This window comes from Calidris pugnax, unplaced genomic scaffold (assembly GCF_001431845.1).
Source record: "Calidris pugnax isolate Ruff unplaced genomic scaffold, ASM143184v1 scaffold103, whole genome shotgun sequence".
Classification (NCBI taxonomy): Eukaryota; Metazoa; Chordata; class Aves; order Charadriiformes; family Scolopacidae; genus Calidris; species Calidris pugnax.
This window is the reverse complement of record NW_015090990.1, coordinates 16,474,413-16,497,989: the sequence shown is the minus strand read 5'-3', so window position 1 is coordinate 16,497,989 and position 23,577 is coordinate 16,474,413. Positions and strand designations below refer to the sequence as shown.

At 45.7% G+C, this 23,577-nt stretch overlaps 1 protein-coding gene across 1 annotated transcript in view; it reads right to left on the bottom strand.

The window, feature by feature from the left end:
- Nucleotides 1–23,577, bottom strand: part of SATB2 (SATB homeobox 2) — a 113,630-nt gene that overhangs the window by 21,139 nt on the left and 68,914 nt on the right. Inside the window, exons 6-8 of the mRNA XM_014954075.1 lie at nt 20,341–20,553; nt 15,473–15,628; nt 4,198–4,395 (exon numbers count right to left, since the gene is read on the bottom strand). Of these exons, the coding sequence (XP_014809561.1) occupies nt 4,198–4,395; nt 15,473–15,628; nt 20,341–20,553 (567 nt within the window). The remainder of the gene's footprint in view (nt 1–4,197; nt 4,396–15,472; nt 15,629–20,340; nt 20,554–23,577) is intronic.

Sequence of the window (23,577 nt, the reverse complement as noted above, 5' to 3'; positions counted from 1 at the left end):
TGGTGGCTCATTACTCCAGGGAACCGGCTTATCCACCCCAACACTCCAGAGACAACAGCTCGATACATCATTTTCCCAACTGAGTCAGGTTTCTCTGCCCCAGCAATTAACAATGAATTAGCACTATATTAAAGTGCCAGGCAAGATGGTTATTCTCCGGAGTGGTCACCTTGGACACAGCAGACGAACAGTGGGAAAAGGGAGAGAAATTAGATTTACTGTGTCCCAGCATGTCTGTAACAAACACCGAATCCCTGGTTGGCAAGGGGAAGTGGCTGTAGGCACTTCTCAGTGCTAACCCTCCAGAAAGCTCCAATGCCAGCACACAGCCTGGGAATAGCGGGATTTAGCGAGGGATGGGAAGTTAAGTTAGGGCACCCTCACCTCTGCAGAGCAGGAAGCTAAACACAGAAGCACATATGTATCTACCTAAGAGTCAGGCCAGGCCAGATCAAAGGTCCAGCCAGGATCCCATCTCTGACCGTGGTGGAAGAGGATGAGAACAGGGCAAAAATATAATAATATTTCCTGGCATACCCTCTCACCCTTCAGGAACCTGTGGCTCAGTCACTCCATAAATCAGAGGTGGGGTCCTTGTGGTACCCAGCTCGCAACAACCTCGCAGGTCTTAGTCCTACAGCAGCACTTTGGGATGACACCGCGTTGCACAGAAAGGGAGGGAGAAAGAGCCACTTATTGCACACCTGAATTTCCTTTAAACCCAGGGAAATGTGCTGTGGTGAGCTCAGCCTGCAGGCACAGCCACATGTAGGTGTGAGCACGGATGCTCTGCAACCGGCATGTGAAGGAAAATCCACACTCCGGCACGTCCATATGGTCACACCCGATGCTGCCAGAGAACACAGCCATGTCACAGAGCTCCACAGGGCTCACATTTTATGACTCCTTAGCACAATAACAAATAAATCAAGTGTGCAGGGAGGAATTTCTTGTGCGCTGAGCTTCCACTATAGACATTTTTCATTTCAGAAACAGGAAAGTATTTGATTAAATGGATTAATATACGGCTGACACGAAAAATCTAATGGAAGAGAGAAAAAAATGAAAATGTTTCTGTTTAAGGCCCTGAACCTAAAGCTAAGCAGTGAGGTACAGGCTAGTAATACTGAAGAGAGGGCAAGAACCTGCCACAAAATAAACAACAATCCCTTAAACATCAAAAGCCAAGTTGTGTCCAGCTCATCTCCTACAACGACTGCCCCACTGCGCACACTGTAACCTGCAAGTGAACTACACAAAACCCATCACAATGAAATCTTTGCCACTTCCATGAAGCCACACCGGGGAAAAGGCTGAAATTTATCTACACGTTTTCTTGTGCCTCCTGCGATGATAGCCAGGACTTTCTTCCCAGTCCTTCAGTTTGGCAGAGGGGTGTCCCCAGCCCAGCGAGGGCTCCATCGTTGTGGCAGGGAGCTCTAGCAACAGCACGGGGCAGCCCGCTTTGAGGTTCTCCCAGTCTCACAGCTGGAGGAGCAGGAGACTCAAACGTCAGACACATGGTACCCATACACACGTGAAACCCATCACAGCAGAGGGCAAGAGGTGAGGTAAGAGCCTCCTGCCTGCTTTGGTGTTACAGAATTGCACCTGCAGTTATCTGCTACCTATATTTTCTTCAAAGGACTCTCATCTTGACATCAAGGCTGCAGGTAAGGGCTCAACTTAACAGTGCACTTTTCACTAGCAAAGCCTGCAAAGCAAAGTAGGTCGGTGACTGCAGCTCCTGGATGTTTCCACCCCCTGCTAAAACGCAGCCAGGCACTGTGGCAGAGATTCCGCACCCGCCACCACTCTGAGAAGGAAATGAGAGTTGCTTTCCCACTGGACACTGCAGAGGGAACTTCAGATAGGCAGAATGTAATTACTTGGCCTGGAGCCGGGCCAGCAGCAGGGCCCAAGACCTCTACCCTTATGTAAAGTGTCACAGAATCTCCAATGACTGCAAGTGTGAGGACCTCAGCTTTACGTCGCCGGCTGCTGTCACTGATTCTTCATGGCTAATTACCTAATAGTGACCCTTGCAGCAAAGCCAAAAAACAAACCTTGCTGCTTGAAACAATTCAAGTCCCAGAGACCAAAAGCTAGACAAATTTTGCTTGGTGCAGGGTATGTTTTGACAGTAGGGAGCAGGTGGACAGCAAGACTCCTGTGTCTTCCACTGGTAGCGTGCCACTCGGAAGCCTACTGGGGTTTTTGGATGGGCAAACATAGCTTTAAAATGCAGCACCCCCAAAACACAAGCCTACTGTATCAACTGTATACCAGAGTCTCCAGAGTTTTGCTGTATGTAGTTGCCAGCTGGTTCCATTTATTTTTCTTCATTTTTCATATTTTGACTGTAATAAATAATTAATCCATGGCTTTGTAACTTGCTGACAAATACAAATGCATCACATTCCAACACAGTGTAACGTGTCACTCACAAGAGCCAACCTGCATGATGCAGAAAAGTGATGTGCAGGAGGCTTTGGAAAGTAGGCTAATCATCAAGGTCACCCACAAGAGCTCAGGAAAACTTTTTCTTCAAATTGTCCGTTAGAGGATTTTCTGGCTTGCTGTGGGCACCAGAACTGGGTTAATATGTTCAAATCTACAGAGGTCTAGTCATCTTCCCACATGTTAGCTCGGCTCTTTCCCCTTTTGTAGCTCCTTGCCTCCCACAAACTTTTGAGAACATGGAAGGCAAAACTTGCAATGTTAATTACTCAGAGCACTACCCCTGCTTTACAGCTCTGAGAATCCGAACCACAGGAAACCTATTTTTTTCTTCTAGGCAAAGACCAAATGGAAAGCCAGGAGGAAGTCAGCAGCAGAAGAGAGAAAGGAGAGAAAGGAGGCTGAACTAGGCAATAATTAATCTGGGTGAGACCAACGTGTTTCAGAAGGGGCAGGACTACACGACAGAAAAGCCTCCCGCCTTTGAAGAAAGGTGACTAGATAGCTGGCAGCAGTGCTAGCAGCAGCAGAACAAGAGCAGTGACAAAGAATAGAGGCTGAATGCCAAGGTTCACAGCAAGAGCAGCAAAGCAGTGCAAGCCATCATCAAACGACAACGGGGAGAGCAAAGGTGGGAGGAGGATCTGTGAGATTATCGAGTCACGCAATGGGATCAGGTGAATGGCACCAAGTGCCAGTGGCAATCCAAAAGGATGGACTGCTGTGGAAAGTGTCACCTTAGCTTTTTAGATTGAAAAAACATCTCCAGGGCCTCTCTTGACCATCAGCAGATGTCTGGGGTTGTGACATGCATCACTAGTTATTAGGAATACACAGAAGGCCAATTTTCCCTTCTGACTGAAGCTGGAACTGCAAAGATGACAAATCTTGTAGTATTTTCACTTCATTTTCCCTACACATATTTGCATCTATTTATTTCTCATTCTATTAAGATCTGAGACAAGGATAGAACAAAGGTGCACAAACCAAAAATTCATACTAGTCACAACGGTTGTAGAGAAGAGCAAAACAATCCTGAGGAAGCTGTAAAATGAAGGCCTGCTCCCTGCATGGCCATGGTCATTTTAGCAGTACTGTTAAAAGTTTCCATGAATATATAAAACCCACTTCTCCGTGTTACATTCTTCAAAACCTCTGTGTTACCCATGCATGGACAAACTTCCTCTCCTACCCTCCTACTTTTCATGAATCCTCCTTCAAACAAAAGTAAATGTATGGCTGCAGCTGCCCGTTGGCCACTGCTTGAGAGTGGTTATCAGGGGTGCTCAGGTTCTGTGAGAAGGAGCAAGTGACCAAGCCCCCACTCCTGTTCTGCTTCCTAAATAACTGCACACTTCTTGCCGTTGCTGAGGAACACATTTTTACTCCTCTAAAAGTCAGCAGCCACAACGCAACTACTGACACCGGGGGGGCTCTATAACATCACCACTACTGACCTTGCTGTTATCAGTGGCAGGGACTGGCACATCCCATCTCTTCAACCACCAACACAAACCTGCACACACTCACGCACGTGCTGCAACATACACACAGTGAGCTTTGAACTTGAGAGCTGTAGCTTACATGTGGCCCTACAGACAGATGCAAACTGGTGTGTCCCAGCCTGCAAAGCAGAAGGAAGCTGGAACCAGTTGCTTGTCTCTACCTCTGACAGTTGTTCCCACCTCCTCTCCCTCTGCCCCCCGGACGCCCTGAGAAGGAAGTTAGTGCTCTGACCTGCACGGGCTCAGGAGTGAGCTGGACAACATGCTGCATACGCTCACTGTGGTGATGTCGGGACTCTTCCTCGTAGATCACGTCCCTCTCATGTTGGGGAAGGTTCAGGAAGCGGCGAATGGTGCAGAGGTTCTCCCAAAGGGTGCGGTTTTCCGGACTTGGGTTTTCTTTCCAGCGAAGCAGCTCACACAGCCAGCCCTGCAACGGGGGGGTCAGCACAGTTAATTCACTGAGCACCGAGGAACCAGATGTGAGTGCAAGATCAGCTAGACCTAAAGCTCTGTGCTGCAAGTTTTGCTGGTCTCATCTCACACAGAACACCTCCTGCCCTCAGCCGCCCTTTGGTCCCAACAAATCCTTGATGTATTCTGTTTCCTGCAAGTTGGAGAAACAGACACAACCAGCAGTGCTTTATAGGAACCAGAAAGCACAGCATCTTCCCCCCTGTCAAAATCATACCATGTTAAAAATGCGCAGATATAAATATGTAACATAGAAAACCAGAGTTGAAATAAAGGTGCATCTGCACTTCCCTTTCAGAGTCCCTTTATTTCTTCATCCAAGCAAGAGGAAAGGAGACATAACCCCTGAGACTTGCTAACAACCCTCATGCTATGGGGTTACAGCTGCAGGACCAGAAATTCAACCACTACTGAAAATGTTTATGAGAAGATACCACCAAGTAAAGACCTCTCCCAGCTCAGAACCCCACTAAAATTTGACAACTGTAAATAATCAAATGGCCACTTAGAAGATGCAACCTCACAGAAAGTGAACCCTCTAGTATTTAGTAGGAAAGCAGCAAACAGGGTCCTGCAGAAGTTACTAGAGAGATCAAGATACTAGGTGGAGGTTATTCTAAACCCAACTACAGATCATAATAACAGTAGATTTTATTCCTGCTGTATTGTTCCAAGGTTAGTTTCAAAATGCCTTCAACAAGGAACCACTGCAGGAAATCCTGCAGGACCTCTTCACAGGGGCTGAGAGCTTGGACCCCAGGCAGGGAAAGCAAAGGGCTTCAGGAAGAGGACACCACTCTCAAACACAAAGCCCACCCGAGAGCACAACGGCGATAGCTGTTCAGGTGAGGAGAGCCCCTCGTGCACTGAGCACGTTGAGGGGGGAGGTGACCTGGTGTCCCCAGGAGGCTAACCAGGGATGGTGGCTGTTGCTGCAGCTGCTGGTGGGGGACACACAGCCAGCCCCGTCCTGCCTGCCAGCAGCCGGCCCCACTTGGGGCTGGGGACAACTACTCCCCCCCTGTGCCTGCACAGAGGAGACGCAATGCAAATGACAGAGTACAGGAAGACAATGCTGAGGATGCTGTCAACGCGCCTTACTGACTCCTGTCAAAATATTTTACCTAGTAGCTTTATAACCCATCATTTTCGAGCTACAACTCAGCATTCTGACACCATTTTGACAGGCACCTTACAATACCTAGGAGATAGCTTGATCAATGTTAAAAATGTTGGGTACGAGAAGTAGCCAAAACCCTATTTTTCCAAGCAGCGACTGGAGCAAGCTGAACAGCCAGGTTCATTACCGGCCCACGTGGGGGCTTTTTGGTATTGCTTTTTTGTGTAACAACTTGTAAGCCATTGACAACTTCTACCGTGCGCTCTAAACCCCATATATAATATCATAAGCCGTTGTTTGTCTTACTCTCCACTGTGTCTTCTGCCTTCACCCCCCCAAAAAAGGCAAGATTTGATTATCTCCGCTGCATCAGCCAAGACAGCAACACCAGCTGTTCTCATTGTGCAGCCTCTTCCTCACGGCCTACATGTTAATAACCTGATCATTCCATTTTCTCCTTCAACTGCCGGCTGCAGCACAGCGAAGAGACAAAAACCCAGGCCCATCTGCAGCAGCTGTAGGCACTGAACTGTGAAGCCACCAGGGATTTATAAACTAATCTGTAACACAACACTGCCTTGTTTTTACAAGTGAGAGGCCACATTTGTGCAGACCTGATCTTTTCTTGCAATAAACTAGGAGGGCTGGGGAGGGGGGGGGGGCAAGGATGAAAACAAGATATCTAATCATTTACTTAGGGAAAAAAAATAATCTGTATTATATTTTCAAAGTATTTTGGCTGGTATTGGGGTAATCTCTCAGCCAGGTGATGTCTGCATTTTAATGTAGTGTGGCCACATCCCTTGCCCTCAGTTCTCCTCTTTCCCTTCCCTCTGCTCAGAAATCCCCCCAAACTTTCTCTCTTTTACAGAGAAGACAGGAAGAAAATCTCCCAGCTCCAGCGTGTTTTCTCAGGGGTTCCTCCATACAAAGAAAATAATTTTTGAAACGGAAAATAAACCATCTGTGGAAAAAATAAGCCCCCACTTCTCTCTGTTTTCAGTGATCTGAATAAGGCTCCAAGTGAACTCTTTCGAATGTTTCAAGCAGGTATGTTTAACACCTCCCGAGGGATGCTGCAGCATGAAGCCCCATCGTTTGACAGAAAATACACACAAAACCCCGCAGCCGGTGGAGCCGGAGCCCCATGCGGGGCAGGCCCGGGGGATGAAGGCTCCTGGGGCTCTCCCGAGGGCTGTGGGGACAGCTCAGCCAGGCCACCTCCCCTTCCCAAAGTTGGGTCGGCTAGCCCGATGGCAACTGCTGCATTTTGATTTATCTGTCCCGTTATAATCAGCACTCATTACAATCACTTAGAGCAACACTACAGGCCTCATTATGGACTAGGCACTCGCTGCCATTAGTCTTTAAGAAGGATAGCGCTCAATTTGCCTGGCAACATGCGAGGTCCTGACCTTGGAGCTATTAGGGAAAAGATTAGACTGCAGTGTGACCATGTGTGCAGACACGAGCAAACCAAATTAATTTCTGGCAAAGGGAGGCACCAGGCAAAGACCCTGCCATCCTGAGGACACCTGAGAACTTCTCCATTCCCCAAAGGACATAAGCTAATGGCACGTTTAAAGGAGCCTGGTTCTGAAGGTGAAGCACATCCGTGGTATTTAGAGAGATATTAATCCAGTTTCCCCACAAAGTATTTGCTTGGCTGATCAGATTAAGGGATCTAGCCTTCAACAGCACACCCCCACCACAGCAGGCCCCAAGAAATCTGTGATACTTCACAGCCTCAGACATATTGCACCATGTGTACCCAGCTGCTACAATAATTAGCTTATGAATGTATCAGCTGGTTCTGTGATTTTTATAAATAATAACTAACCTACAGAGCAGAAAGATTTTCATGAGCCTAATATTAGCAAGAAATTGCAAGGTGCGCCTAACTCTGAATTGTCATTGTGCTAAATGCCCTGTCTTCTCTCACGTTGTGCGGGACTGGATCTCCCCCAACGCCATTTATAAATATTTATTTTTGCATTGCAACGGCAATATATTTGTGGCAGCTTTCTTCACAACAGCCATCATGCGCTCACCCCCACACATACACACATGTACCCACTGTGTGCATGTGTACACTTATCTGCATCAAATCCATCCTTTCATTGCTCTTTTCCCATCCTTCCTTTTATTTATTCGAGAATTCTTTCTCTTGTCCATCCATTCAAGACCTTATCTAGCTATCTACGGGGATGCTTATTAGGTGATAGCTTTGGATAATACGTGAGAAAACACAGTGCTGCAGCTTACTCACACATTCTTTATGATTACAAGTAACCGCCTTCCCCATGCACAGATGAAAAGTCTGCATCAGATTTTTTTAATTATTTATTTAAATAATCTTAGCACGCCATCCAAGAAAGTTTTGCAGTACCAGGCAAAAAAAAAAAAAAAGTGTAAATGTCAAATAAAACAGTGACAGATGACAGTATTCTCTATTGAATAGCACCGTTTCTTCGTGCATGTTCAATGAGAACTCATGAATTATTAATACGCAAATCTCCCTTTTCTGTTAAAAATCTCAACTTGGGGTTTTTTGGTTGCAATTTTTTTTATTTTCTTTTATTTATTTCTTTGGGTCTGTGTATGTTACACAGAGCTTTCCAGGAGAATGATTTCATTTAAGAAATGCTAACATACAGAAATTCTTGGAGCTACAGCCATTCACAGTGAATTTTCATCTATAGCTACATTTATTGGCATGAAGAAGAAAAAGTGAAGAAGGAGACGCTATCTCACCACCTTTTCCCCCGCTCATCTACAACATCTGAGCTCACTGCATTGCAAGTTAAATCCAACTTCTGTGAACGCGTTCTGAAAATCTAACAAACACCACATCCTTCCCCAGATCTGCAATACGCTGTGTTCCTGATCCTGCCGCCCCGGCACATCGCGAGTCTCGCTCCACTGCACAAACAGCCCCCTTGCCTGCCACCGAGTCACCAGGAGAGTCTGATACACGCCAGTGTCAATATGGGTGGCAGAACCCAGCCCTTCATGTCAGCTTCTAAGGTTCTCAAGTGGGAATGTCTTCCATTAAAAATAAGAGGAGGAAAACCAGCACAATTAAAGGATGCTTTTGGCTCTACAGTCAGGCACACCCAGTGCTTGTGGTTACAAGGAATTCTGCTTAGAACTTCCTTCATTTCACCCCAAAACTTCTAGAGGCATCGACAATGCAGCCCAATTTAGCTCATTAAAGAGAGCTGCAGAGAAGTGCTGGCCTCTATTTTTGTTGTTCTCATGAGACAAGATAAACATTTTCTAAGCATTTTATTTGATAAAACAAATAATATCATATTAATGTCCTATTTTTAACCTCTCTCTCTGTCTCCTAATCAAATACATTTCCACATAGCTAAGCAAACAACAACAAAAATCTGCAGGAAGCCAGCCATTCCCATTGTGCTTTTATGCTGTTAAAGAAACAGCGTGCTTACTACACCAAAGCATCAGCCTTGGCGCACTCAAACCCCCCTGGGGACAGTTAGCTGGTGCAGCCATCGCCAGCCATATTCTCTGTCGCTTATCCCTGAGCCCTTTTTAGCAGCTTGACCCTTTCACTTTTACCAGACTTACCCTGGAGCAAGGGAGACTGCTCGGGCAGCCAGAGGCACCAGACTACAACAAGGTCAGGTTTTCCAGTGCTCAGTGAAGGTATGGCACAAGCATCCTGACCCCCCGTAACTGCCTCCTGCAGATCTGCTGACTTGCAGTCAGCCAAGGACCACATTTTTGATTAAGGACAAGAAAGCACGTGGGAAGAGCTCAGGCTCAGTTATGCTGGGGCTACAGGCCAGTGCTGCTTCGAGCAGCACCTCTACTGAAAGCCACTGCAGGAGGTGGCAGTTGGGTGCTCACGGTGACTTAGTCACAGGAGCCCTTCTGCTCAGGCTGGACCATCAGGCACTTCGAGCCTGGATAAAGCTGCAACTGAAACTGACCTTGTGCTTCCCTGCACTTAAATTGAAAATAATAATAATAGTAGTAGTAATAATAATAATACTGCTAGTTTTCTGTACTGACATTTTCTAGGGTCTCCAGTGAAAGCATGAGTAGGCAAATGAGGAGCTTTTAGTAAGAGTGATTCAGGAATAAATCTCAAAAATAAATGTAAAAGGCCATTTCCTCACCCACATCATCAGTGCAGAAAATGTCAACATATGTGACAAAAGGAAAAAAAAAAAAGCAGCGATGATCGACGCAAGTCTTGGAAGATTAGGAAAGAAATGCTACATTCCCCAGAGAAAGCTCGCTTTCTACATGGGATCACAGGAGTCCTCTGGACAAACTTCCTCAGCCTCTCTTCCCTCCACTCAGTTTGGGACTCTGCAGTGCGAAATGAGCCAGATAATATTCAGCTCTTGTTCCTTAGTCGCCAAACTCTCTTTCCATGAATCCAATAAGTGTCTATTAAAATAAATAAACCCCCTAATGATTCAAGATAACCTAATCAAGAAAGCTGAAATGGATAAAAGACTAACTGTAATGGAGAGTTCTGTCATGGCTTCAATGAATTCTTGATGAGGGCCGGGGGAGGGGGACTGAACCTGAGAAGCTTTACTTGGAGCATTTTGATACAGTTCAAGGTTAATCACTCAATAGCCTGGTTTTTCTGAAACACTCAGTATTTTCCCTCCCGCAAAAATTCAAGGCCAAACGCAGAGCACTTTCATGAGGGCCAGTTTCTCATTAGCCTTATAAAACATGAAACAACACAAAAAAATGAATGAGGTACATGAGCCCTGACGTATCTTAGATCCACGGGAACACCAAGTCTGCTTACAGCTCTTGGCCTCAGAGGGAAGGATGCTGTGCACTGAGGATATTTCCAGCGTGCCAAGTTCAAAATAGCCTCTCCCCACGCTGGAGAGGAAGTGTGGGCTTGTGGTTAGGGCAAGCAGCCTGCCATCAGCTCCCAGGTCTGCCAAGGACTTCCTGAGCAAAGCCCCAGCTCCACAACCACCCCTGCTTCACTCAGCTGCTGAGAGGCTGAAGGCACTCCAGCAGATGCTGTCCTGGATGGGGGTCACACTGCGGCTGCATATAGAAGTCTGTGAAAAAGAAGCTAATGTCCAAAGGTACTTCAAAGAAGTTTTAAGTTCTGTCAAGGAGATAAATGTCTTCCTGTATTTCCTCCATGTGTAACAAGGACATTAAAATATCAGCTGTAGAGATTCTCAGCATCATAAACACCAAGATGCTACAGCACTAAGAAGTGTCCTATATGCACACACTATATACGCTACACATCTTCACCACCAGCTGTTTCTCCTAGCTGTTGTTCATCTTCACTGGAAGCTAATTAGTTTAAGGGCACAGAAAATACCTATTATAAGCTAAAAGGGGAGAGAGGAGGCATCCCATCATATGAAATGAATACAAAGGAATATAAATTAGGAAGGAGAGAGAGGGAAGGACAAAATAAAGGGTTTCTAGAGCTAACCCCGCCTCAGAGGGATGCTGCTTATCCCTCTCACAGTACTTGTAACCTTCTTCTCGGACATGGACAGGAGGTGAGGACATGGGCTGGTGATGGTGGTGCTGAGTCCCTTCCAGCATGGGCTTCTACTGTGGGGCTACCACCCGCCAGAGAACAGGCTTCCAGACAATCTTGACAATGAGGCAGAGATCTCAAGAAAAGGACAAGTCAAAGGAAAGGTGAGGAACTGTCATAGTGATTTCCATACGTAGGCCTGTGTTTTTCTTAACCTGAAGGGCTTCAACTAAGGGCTTTTCTGCCCCCAGACTCCAACCCCTGGTCAAGTTTATTTTTTGTTTGTTCATTTTTAAACAGGGCAAAGATACAAACCAGAGACTGAACTTTGCCAGCTTAAAATTTTTTTCAAATGTTGCTCCACGGGGTCTTTCTTGCTTTACCGTGGTGCAACTGGAACAAATTCCAGTCCCTTGAGGAAGAATTTCAGTTTCAAGAGTTTACTTTTTGTTCTCACTGGACTGGTCATAGTCAAAACCTTCCATCTGCCCTGCCTGGGGCAGATCCCCCAGCAGCATGTACCCCACTTCCTCACACTGCCCCAGCCTGATTCAGGAGAGTCTCTTGTCCTAGAACTGTGGGAAGTTCAGTCTCCATGTCCATATAAACTTTGACCTCCCTCAAACTATCAACAAGTGCTCCAGCCAGTTATGCCCACTATTTATTTTGATAGTGACTGTTCATTACGAACAGAACTATGTTCCTAAACTCATTTTGCATAGACTAGGAAAAAAATGTCCGCTGAGCACAGCACAGCCTCTGCTAGGACTCTCACTGGCAGAGGTCAGAGGGGTGATGCTGCTGCACAGTATTACAGAAGTGTTGGCACATGGTCATGGGGGAAATGGTTTTCCTTTTTTAAGTTGTACTATAGAGCAGTTGCAGAAGCCAGTTTTCATGACCAACAGTCCAAACCTGCAGCAAACCAAGGTCAAAGTCTCTGCCTGTCCCACTGCCCAGCTCTGGAGACACACAGGCCACCTGAACCTCTCTGAAAAGGCACACTGGAAACCTATCTCCTCATGAATTAAATATAACCAGGACAGCCAAAAGCACAGATTGGAATCCAAATCCTGGTGTTCTGGCCACACTCAGAAACACTCCCACCATGATAATAGAGGACCCAGGTTTAGTCATTTTAAGGACAAAGGGCACTAGCAGGCAGCATCCCCAGAGAAGCATGCTGTCCAGTGGGTACATCACTAACAGCTGGCAACCGAAACACGATGACAGCTTTGGAGGCTGTATGGAGAGCACGAAGCCCCTCAGCTCCTGCTGCCTTCAAAAATACAAAGGGATGCACAGCACTTCACAAACAAGACTAAAAATGTCTAGATATAAGTTGCAAGGAATAAAGTGCATATTAAGGTAAATAACTGATAAATAAGTCAATGTCTAAAATGCACGGCTTGAGATCTTTATGGAGGTGGACTCCTTTAAAGAAGTCTCACCATATTACCTTGGTACCTCCTTGAGGCCCTGTTCCTTGCATTTATGTTGACTTGTGAGCTCTGTGATTTGTAACCTCCGTTTCTAGCAGCTGCTCCTCCCTTTAGCTGTGGAACTGAGACTCTGCCATGACTTAAGAATAAAGATGGCTACTTGTTAAATTAGAGGTCAATTAACTCCACCAGTAGATGATGCCACTTGTAATAACTGCTCTCAGTGGGTACCACTCTTCCTGCATGAAGACAGAAGACGAAATGAGGCCTCCATTGGCTCTGGATGCTCTCTTGGGTACATGACATACAGCCCTGCGTATAAAATGTCAAAACAGCCCTGTCGGAGATTCACTGGCTGCTAAAACTGTGAAGATCTCACAGCACCGTGGATTGCTGTTGACAGAACAGCAGCGCCCAACATAACACATGCCTTGTTAGCAAACTGGAAGCCTCTCAGTAGTCTGGGGTGAGGGAATAATAGGGGAAGCCAATGCAATGCAAGACAGGCCTGTGGAGAACAGCAAGTGAACGAACCTTGGCGGAGAGTCCAAGCAAACCCTCAGACTAGCTCTTTTTTCCCCCTCTTTCAAACTCTCTCTTCTGCAAACATGGGCAGCTTTCAATGAGCACTTCCCACCACGTCACTCAGTTGCTGAAATCAGCAGCATCTTCACCAAAATGCCCATGACTGGCACAACTGGCCTGCACAAAGCACTGGGAAAGCCCCACCGCTCGTTTTCAGACAAGCTAGATGTAAGGCAACACGCCAGCCACCCCAGTGGCTCTCCCCTACACAAGCAGCTGTGTCCTCACTTTTGGCATTCCTCCTGGCCACAGGGCACCCCAGCCAGCAGTGGGACACCACAGGCACACCAAGCCAGGCTGGGGGGCAGGCACGCAGGTGGGCTTTGGGGCAGAGGGAGGCCCCGGACCGCTATGGCTCTTGGCTACGGCTTCTCTGTCCCTGCCTTCCAGTGCCCCCATAAACCACTTTCATGCTCCAGCAGAGCGCTATGACATCTCAGCATGGCGAATGCTGGGTCATCCCAGGGAGCCAGTATTGCTTTGGCAGGGCTGTGAAACAAAAGAAACATCAGCCTGAGAAACACTTCTTTATTCGCTGCTGCTGAAGAAACAAAACCTTTATGTGCAGTAACTTTGCTTTAAACAAGAACATTTGTGGATCCTGTTCTTTAACCTTTTGCATCTGGCTTTCAAAATCTGCCCTGCTCTTTTTCCACGTGAAAGACTATGGGGCTTATTTTTGTTTTGGTGCTGGTGTGCAGCGCTGCCAGAGAAGTGCACTCAAGCTGGCACAGACCGAAGCTGGTGAGCCACCCAAATTATTGTTGGGTGGTTCAGTCCCTCTCTATTTCAAGAAGCCTCTGGGTATAATGACAGGAAGCTTGCTGGCAATTTTAAGCCAAACCTCAGAGAGGCTGGCATTCAGTCTGTGTTAAACACTCCTTATTAAAAGCTGTCCAGTCCGGATTCTGGGTGGAACTTTGATATCTGCATGGAGTAAAGAATAAGGGGCACGTTTGCAAAATCAATTGTGCAGTTTTTATATTTACTGCACGTTTACCACATATGTCATTTATTACACAGTGGAAAACCGTTAAATGCACAGTAGTTGTGCCAAGTGGCATTATGCTTTTAACAGCTTTATTCGTTTAACAGCTCCAGTTCTCATTATATTTTGCCATGTGGTACATGAGATTTTTATGCATTTAACAGTTTAAGAGGGTTCCATGGTATTTTCCTTTTATGTATTTCATACTGTGCCTGGGATTTTGTTGGGGGGCAGAGGGGTTGCAGACTGTAACCCCTGTACCCTGACAAGAGAAAGCAAAAGGCAAAGAAAATTAATGATTAAATGAGGAAGGGAAAATGAATCAGACCTTCGTGTGTCAGGGAACAAATACCTGTAACAAGGACAAGGCTCTCCCAGGTGCTTTGATAGCCTTTGATGCTTTGTTTATATGCCTTTCAACCTCTTATTTTACATCTACTTTTATGACTACAACGTTGTTTCCCTACACAGAGGAAAAGAAAGTATATATTCTGCAGAGTGCATGCATCTAGTACTTCTATCCCACTGTCTCATTGTCACAGACACATTTGTACGTTTTTGTGTGCATGCTGATGCACTCTTCTAGCACCACCGAGTAATTTCATCCAAGATCATAAGCAGCCCTTTTCACCGAATAAACAATTCCTTCTAACGGTCTCCAATCTACTTGCTGCCCTTCCCACAAAAAATTCTGTCTGTCCTCCTTTCAACAAAATCCCTTCTGGTGCATTATATTTTTTTAAAGAGTTGGATGAAATTTTTAAATTAATGGATCCTCTTCAAGAATTTCACCCCGACCTAGGTTTCCCCCCATGTATTTTTTAAACCCAAGGTGGAAATTAATCCAGGAGAACTCACTGCAGTGGCCTCTCATGCCTTTTTGTAAAAATGATTGGATCTGATGTGAATTATTCACATGGCAATACCGCATGCAGCACATACAACATGCGAAAAAAAAAGGAAACACCTGCCTAATATGTGGTTTCCCATTGCCTTCCCTCAGTTAATCACTTAAGAAAACAATTGCTTTACCTGCCAAATGAGAAGGATACCACCACTTTGAAAGGTCCTTGTCCCACTAGCAGAGGTGTAAGTTATATACCACAAGTGGGAAAAGACATGCGTGTTTGTACAAAAGGGGAGAAAAAGCTTGGCTGTGAGCTCATCCTTTCCTCAGCCTATTTTAAAAGGGAAAAGGAAACCACTTAAGCAGGCAAAAGCCAAAAACACAACAGGTTCCCCAGAGATGAAGATTATTATTATTGTAGGAACAGATGTATTTTTATTGGTGGGAGGAGGAGATGGGTCTAGTTCCAACCTCAGAGTTTGCTTTAAAAACAAAACCCCAAAAAGCCCCACAATAACGAAATCCCCTCTACCACTCACCTGACTTTTATTGGCAGCCACTTTGGCAAACAGAGCTTGAGATACCTTGGCCCTTTTCATCTCCTGTTGGATCTCGTCATAAATGGCAGCTGTGATGTTGACGTTGGCGCCGTCCGCCTTAATGGGGAGGTCTGTTGTTGGTGTCGAGGTTTTGGCCTACCAAGAGACCATGAAAATAATAATTAAAAAAGTGCTGCTTTCAGCCCAGCCATCTGTGCAGAAATTATCAAAGGATTTCAGTCAGCTGATGCCAAACTGCATTAGCTACAGAGGGACACTTCCTGTCCATTATTCTAATCAGGTTAATTGTGATTGGAAATAATTGCAGTGCATTCCTATAGGACATGCAAGGCCCTGTCAACTCTCCCCCTCTCCCTCTCCCAGCATGTTTATTGAGCAGCTCAACAACAGGATAGGTAGCCGGGGCGCTCGGCGGCAGGCAGGCGCTGAAGTTGGCTTTGCCAGATAGCTACTGCGGCAGAGGCACCAGCCTCTGCCTTCTCCCCCCTCTCTAACAGTGGCCCACACCTTGGAGGAAGAGCCAATTCTCCCAGAAAAAATGAGTAAATGGGTAGAGGTCTCTAAATAATAAATTATTACTCAATTTAATGCACTCCCTCAAGTCTCCCTCATCCTTTATTAAAACTATACGTATGTCATTTGAGTATGTATGGTTTCCCAGCTTTATCATCATTATGCTAGCCAGACAGTCACCTAATTTCACCTAGGAAATCAGTGGAAAAAAAAAAAAAAAAAAAAAAAATCATTTCATAAAGCTGGGCTTTGGCATGCCTTTGATGTGCTGCCCTCATTCTCCTAAACTCATATTGAGATTTTGTGTATTCCGCTGCACTCCTTTTAATTGAATGATTTCCCATCAGCTTCTGTGACAAATGAAGGACAATAACGGATGCTGCCAGTACTTTCCCCGGGCTGTACTACCCCTACAAGGCTTCTATCAATACAGTTCAGCAGGCTGCTACAAGACTTTTATTTTAAAGCCCCTGGGCCGTGGCAGTGCCCAGAACGTACTGGCAGGCGAGGGAGCGCGGGTGGTGCGATGCTCGCTGGGGGCTCCTGGCACCAGCAGCCATTGGAGAGACACTTCTCATTTGCCTTCCTGAGCATAAAGAGAAGCGATACCAGGGCTGATCCCTGGTAATTTTATACCTTTAAAGGGTAATATGCAGGTTACTGATATAAAACCTCTGTTTTCTCTTGAGATGTAAAGGTCTTAGGAAACAAAACAACCTAGGTGGCAAAGCTCACACTTCCCAACAGATCCAAACCTCCTATAAACCCTGGTGACATTCAGATATTTGGCCCAATTACAAACTTTTTCAGCTGGCTCCTGTTTTTGTGCCAGAGTTGAAGCCCTGCTAGAGTACATCTAAGGTTAATTTTTAACTAGGCAGACATGCCCAAATGCCTATTTGTTAATGAGAAGGTTAACTAGGCAAAACCAAACCTTCTGAACTTCTCCTTCTGTTTTGCTGCTGTCCTCCAAACCTTCCTCTCCCTAACATCTGTTTTGTACCAAAGGCCACGTTAATAACAGAGCCAAAATCCAATCAAGACAACAATCTAGACTAATCACTCTTCCTACCGCTTCCAGATAAAGCTTTAACCAATATCTATCTTCTCCCTTTCCTACCTCCAAGCTCAGCAGGCACTCCTCTGGGCTTGTGGGGCAGGACCCTTGTAGAAAGACCCTAAGATTTTCCTCCTCCTGCCTAGATTAGCCCCCGGCATTCAGACAGGGGCAGCTGGACGGGAGCTGGGGCAGACCAGGCCCTGGGAGGCCACTGCTATGCCCACCACCATCCACGGGCAATGGACATGTGTGGGATACAGCCCGACGGACGGACTGACAGAGACACCAGGCTCCAAAACTCAATGTTCAGAGTTAGATGAGAGTTACAGCAATTGTGGGAAACATAAGAAAATAACAAAGAGATCATGGGAAGGCAGAGGACTGTCCAAATCTGTCAGGGTTCATTTAATGGAGCTTAATTTTACCAAAAGCCTTGCAGTGCTTTGAAGGGTATAAAAAAAAAAGCAACCCTTCTCAGTCTCTGGAGCCTTTGGCTAACGCAGCAGCTGAGGTCACCATGGCCTCAAAGGCCGTCATGGAGGCCTGAGATCCTGGGAAGAACAAAATTAGTATGTCAGAGAAAGATTTAAAATACAGCTCCATTCTGTATGGGTCTCCTACACTGCTAGCTCCACGGCCGCACGTCAGAAATGAGCCTGCCCTACACACCCTGAAACCTGTGCTGTTTCTTCATTTAATCACCAAAATAGGTAGGGCAAGTACCAAACCAGAATATCACAGCGACTAAAATAAAGTATTTTATGTTAGAGGCCTAGATTCAAAACTGGTCTTGATATTAACAAGAAGTTTGCCATTACTGAAATGTCTCGTTGTAAAGAGTGGGAAAAAAAGAAAAAGAAGTGTTTGTAACCACAGTGCCAGAGCATTCAAACCCAGCTGTCACTGCTGGTCTTCCACGTGCACACAATAACCCCTAGGAGCTCAGAACCTCTTCCCCACAGCTCTCACACCCGTCTGCCGTGTCAATCTGCCCTTCTCACCTTGGGGTAGGTCCCGAGCACGGGACACCCGTGAGGTGGGCAAGGGGCCAGCTCAGAGAACCGATCCGGGTTATTCTGCGTGCCCTTACACCTGCCTGCACAACTGCCCCGGCACCTCCACAGGTATCATCTGCCAGAGCTCTCCTCCTACCCACTGCACTCACGCGTCCTTCCCAGAAGTATTGCCGCAGGAGATCAGTATCTATGGAAACCACGTTTCCAAATGCCATTCCATCAACTTCTCCGGCACCGAAACGCGATGCCCGGCAGGATGGTACAGCTCCTACCGCTGCCATCCCAAAGCACCCCGCTCCAGGGCAGGTAACCTACCTGCCTGGGGAGGCAACGCTGCCGGGCATCGCTGCGCCGCACGCCAGGATGGCATTTGTCTCGTCAGGACTAATACCGGGCATATGGGGAAGCGCAGTAGCCGTGCTGCCTGCCTGGGAGCTGGGAAGCAGCCTCATTTGCAGAGGTGTCCAAGTTGTCAAAACAGCACCTGTGCTGACTGGTGCTGGCCCTCTGAGGGCTGGGACATGTTATCCGGCGGGCGCAAGGCGAGTACTGGGTACACAAACCTTTGTGTGTTGCTTTTGCTGATTAAAAACCTCACAATATTCTACTGGAGTTTTCAAGCCAAAATAAGGCTTTATCCTTATAGAGTATGGTTTTCTAGCAACGCTTAGTCTCAAAAAGGCAGGCAAAATTTCCATTATTTTAAATTGCGTTCTAGCTGCAGCTAGAACACAGCGAAAATGTCATATTTTGACACAGGAATGAGATGGGGCAACAGATCCAATTTTTATTCTCACTAGATTGCATCTAACCTCTCTATTTCCTTCTGTTATTTGGTTTTAGTTGTGAAATCTATTGCAATAAATAAAAGTAGCAATAAGCTAATTCTTTTATGAATAAATATAAATGCGTAAAATGATACACTCCCAAAACATTAAAATAGTTCCCTTTATAATTTCATTTTCACTAACAGGTAACTAAAAAAGGTAGGAGTTGTATAATGAGTTTCCCATGTAATAAAATTTCAGCATCAAATTTGGGTTGGCAGGATATGTTTTCAGCGAAAACAGCTCTTTACATCATGTATTGTGGTGAAATGCACACAAACGTCAGGGTTAAACTGAACAAGCTCAACAGTTTCTACAAAATCAACATACCTTCCTTAAGGATGATCAGTTTGCACATAAAAGTACTCTCCTCCCCTTCAATGCTTACTTATTTTTAGTAACTGTGGCCACAGAATTCGGTATTAGAAGTGCTCAGTAATACTATTATAAGCACAGCTAACACAGCCCGACGCTTTGCAGACTAAATGATTGTGAAAGCACCACAGCAGGAGGGTTATATGGACCCATTTTTATACTAAAGATCAAGAGAAGTGCTAGAACTGACCCATCATGTCTGCACACTTAGAAATTTCAAACTCAAGTTAGGCAAATGTCACAACAGGAGTTAATCATCACCTCTGTGCAAAGAACCCTCGCTTTTTCAGAGTATATGTCTGGGACTGCAAGCAGCCTGATAAAAAGGGAGGATGACTATCACGGTGTAGTATGTGGATGCTCTTTCTTAGTGCAAAAGAACAACCTACCAGGGAAGTGGGTGGCAACAGCACGTTAATAAACACGTGAAGTTAAGTCAATGAGATGACAGCTGCTTTGGAGCTGTAAGGCATCTTCTTCCTTCCCAGTATCCTGCTCATCTCTACTTTCTGTACTTCAGAAACAAATAATTACTCATGTAAACCTCTAGCTCAAGGACTGTGATTTCCTATGCATGATACGGAGCACGCTAATTTCTAGCAATGTCTGTCTAATTCACTGTTGACCTCTGTTCATTACACACTTTTTATTGCAACATACATGAACCTCTGCACAAGCCCAGAAACTTCCTCTGTGTTCTGCAGGATGTAATGGACACAGACAAAAAGTTATGTCCACTGTCTTTTTATAATATATTCTATAACAGTCGTTTAGTGGAGATATATCAACAGCCTGTATGTAATGCCCACCTGTACTCTTTCAAGCACCAGTGTTACATGGTTTTCTGTATTTTTAGTATTGATTAAAGCTAGAATCATCATCACAATATCTTCCTGAAATCCACTAAACATCTCTTAACAGCCACTCCAAAACCTTGTAAAAAGATTTCCACAACTCATCTGGGCGAGGGGAGAAATAGGCAGGGGCAGGGTGGACAGGAGCTCCTTCCCTGGACTAATCCACACAACAAACGGGGAACAGGGGATCGCATCTTACCTGGGGGGTTCTGGAGGAGCTTGGGCTGCTGGCAGCTGAAGACACCATGCTCACGTTGGGGTTCATACTCCTCTCTCTCTCGTCCTGATAGATACGATCCCGCTCCGAGTCAGGCAAGTTGAGGAAATTCTGCATTGCCCTTAGGTTTACCAGAAGAGACTGTGAAGCTGTCCTAGGGTCTTCTTCTTTACGCAGGATCTCTGACAACAAGCCCTGGTGCAAAAAAATTAAAAAAAAAAAAAAAGCCCAGGCATGGGTTGGTTTTTCTTTTTTTTTTTTTAATTTGTTTAGTGTAACCAGCTGGGTTGCAATACTGAGATCCTACATCAGAATTTCATGGGCTCTCCCAGAGGAGATATGTTGTAGGAAAGTGTTTGTCTTCTGGGGGCTGGGGTTTATTTTGGGACTGTCCTATTCTGGCACTGTAATAAGCTTCTGAGTATGGAGATGCTGGATAGGAAGGTAGGTGCATTGGGTAGAAGAAATTGCAGTTACCACCAGGTGCTTGCTGCAAATATTTTAGGAGCTGTTAGATCCCTCTCGATATCTCTCTCTCTCTCTCCATACTTGAAGTTGGGAACACTTGGCAATCCTGTTCATCTTTGACAAATCTGCTAAGGTTGGTAAATTTAGTTTCGACATTTAAATAGTGCAGGAGGTTTATAAAGAAAAATGTTTGGCTGGGTTTTGATGTTATAGTCCGTTCATTTTGGTTTGGGCAGACATTTCTGAGAGGAGAAAAATGGAGCAATAATAAAGCCTTAGAATCTAGCTTTAGGGATTTAACCCGTTCTTTCATGTCTCATTTTAAAATACCACAGGCTTTACATTGCAACCATGAATGAACACCATATTCACGTAGTTTTTACAAAACCCATTATTCCAGGAAGTAACCAGCACAACACTTCAAAAAAAAAAAAAAAAAGAGAGAGATAAAAATGTCATTAAAAGAGGCTTAAATGTAATGATGGGATTAAATTTATGCATAACTATATGCGCTCAACAGTTCCACTGGTTATTTAGAAGTTAAAGGCACAACACACAAGCCTGGATGGGGGCCTACAGAAACTAGCGGGACACAGCGTGTGCCACCAGCTTCCCCCAGGCACCCCTTGCACCCGAGGCATCAAAATGGGTATTTCACTTCAAAAAGCAGGGAGAGCAATTTCCGGAACCATAGACATTTAAATGTACTGGTGTGTGAAAAAGCAGAGAGGGATCCTTTCTGCCCCTCTAACGTACCACAAGAAATGGGGGTCGGAGGCACGTTATTCCCGGCCCGCTCCCCGCCTGCCACGACCCAAAGGCTCCCTGCAGCACTGCTGCCAGGAATGCCGGCCACAGGAGCCACGTGAAATCCCAGCTGGAGCTCCCAGGGCTCTCCCTGACCTACTGCTGTCAGAGGAGCAGCCCCGGACCCCGCCGTGCCCCAGGCACGGTTCCGCGGTCGCTGCCGACACGGGCGTTTTGCAGTTAGTTTCCAGCCGCGACGGAGGCGAGCTGCCTCCTCAGCACAGCCAGGGCTTACTGCTGTCCTCTAGGAAAAGTATTACTACAAAACAACTACATAGTAAAACCCCTGAAATATTTAGTCTTGGTTTATTTTCTTCCATATCAAGAGAGTCTCACCCAAAAAGCCTTGCCGCCGCCACTACAGTTGGCCAATTAATTAAATGCCATCATTTTTAGTATATATTGGTCTTATTTACCAGACTCCCTGACAAAACCAACAGACCAGCAAATGATGTATCTGTACCTGCATTTATCTGCTGTTACACACCTACGTTAAAACACATTGGTGAAAGCTCTACTTCAGCAGCGCTTACACCAGAAGTGCTCAAAACAAGCACCACACACAACCTGAAGGCAGGCTGCACACAGCTCCGTCTTTTCAGCTCCTCATCTACATAATCAAGCTAAGAGATTCCCAACTACATTTTCCTGCAATTATCAGAGTAGTTACCAGAAAGACCAGAGCTGGGAATGGAGCCATGGTGGGACCCTCCTGTCAGAAGTGGGATCAGAGAAGCCAGCTGTTGAAAAAGGTCTACACTGGGAAGAAGTTTGAGGAAGGTGCAGTGCTGGGCTGGCCCTGGACTGCCCTCTGGTATTCTCTGTGATGTCAACACAACTGCATGCTCATACTTGGCTTCTCTCTCAGGGTTTACTACCCCTTGAGGGAAGCCAGGGACATTTTGAAAAGCTTTCCAAAGCTTGCCAGGCTCACAGGCTGAGAGAGATTAAAGGACATTACAGAAGCTCGAAGCCATGACTTAAATGATCCCAAGATCGATACAGCAAGTCCCTATTATAATTTTCCCTTAAAGTCAGTGGAAAATTCTCCAAATGCAGTGAATAAAGGAAGTATCAGTTCCACAGATTCTCTAAATTCTTAATTTCCTTGGTCTTTTAAAGGATACATAACTTCATTTTTTTCAAGAAAAGATCAACTTCAAAAATTAATGGTTTAAGTTGAAAGAAAGGTACCTGAAAGCTACTGAAGCTGACTCTAAGACAGCTTTTTCTCCCCTCCATCTTAGCCTGTCTAAATTTATGGCCCAATTTCAAAAATGGAGAGCAGAAACACATGTGAAAGCATGCCAGCAATTACTTTTCAGTGCAGTCACTGACTCCCTATGTAAATCAGAGGCTTATAGGTATAAGTGGCTTGGTCACAGCACTAAGAGGTATCTCACTGCCTGAGATACCAGCTCTTGTGCTTGGAGGCTCTGCTCCGTCACGAGAAACAGCTTATCATGGGGCAGATTCCGTGGTTGTGAACTCCAGCCTGTACTTTGAGCTTCTATGAGGGTCTCATCTCTACTACAGGGACACAACAATATTTGTGCCACCGCTCCATCACCAAGGGAGAGGGACCAGCTCCTTCCCCCAGCTCCCCAACAGAGGCAGCCCTTCACCGAGCCCTGGTCCCCCGTGCCCAGCCCCAGGTCCCCAGGTAGAAAACCTGGTTGCAAAGAGGGTTTTTCTGCAGCTCCTCCAAGTGCTTTGGCAGCTCAGGAACCGTGTAAACAGCAGGACAGATAATAAGAAAACTGACTCAGAGGGAAAAATCTCATGTCCTCCTGCAACTGAAGATAAACAACGCTGGCAAACAACAGTGGCTAGATAGCTGTGTGATAGGGTAGGACAATAAAACAAAGTATCTTGAGAGCAATAACGTTTACAATAATATAATTCTGAGCTACTGAAGTATACACAAACTAACCAGTGAGCAAC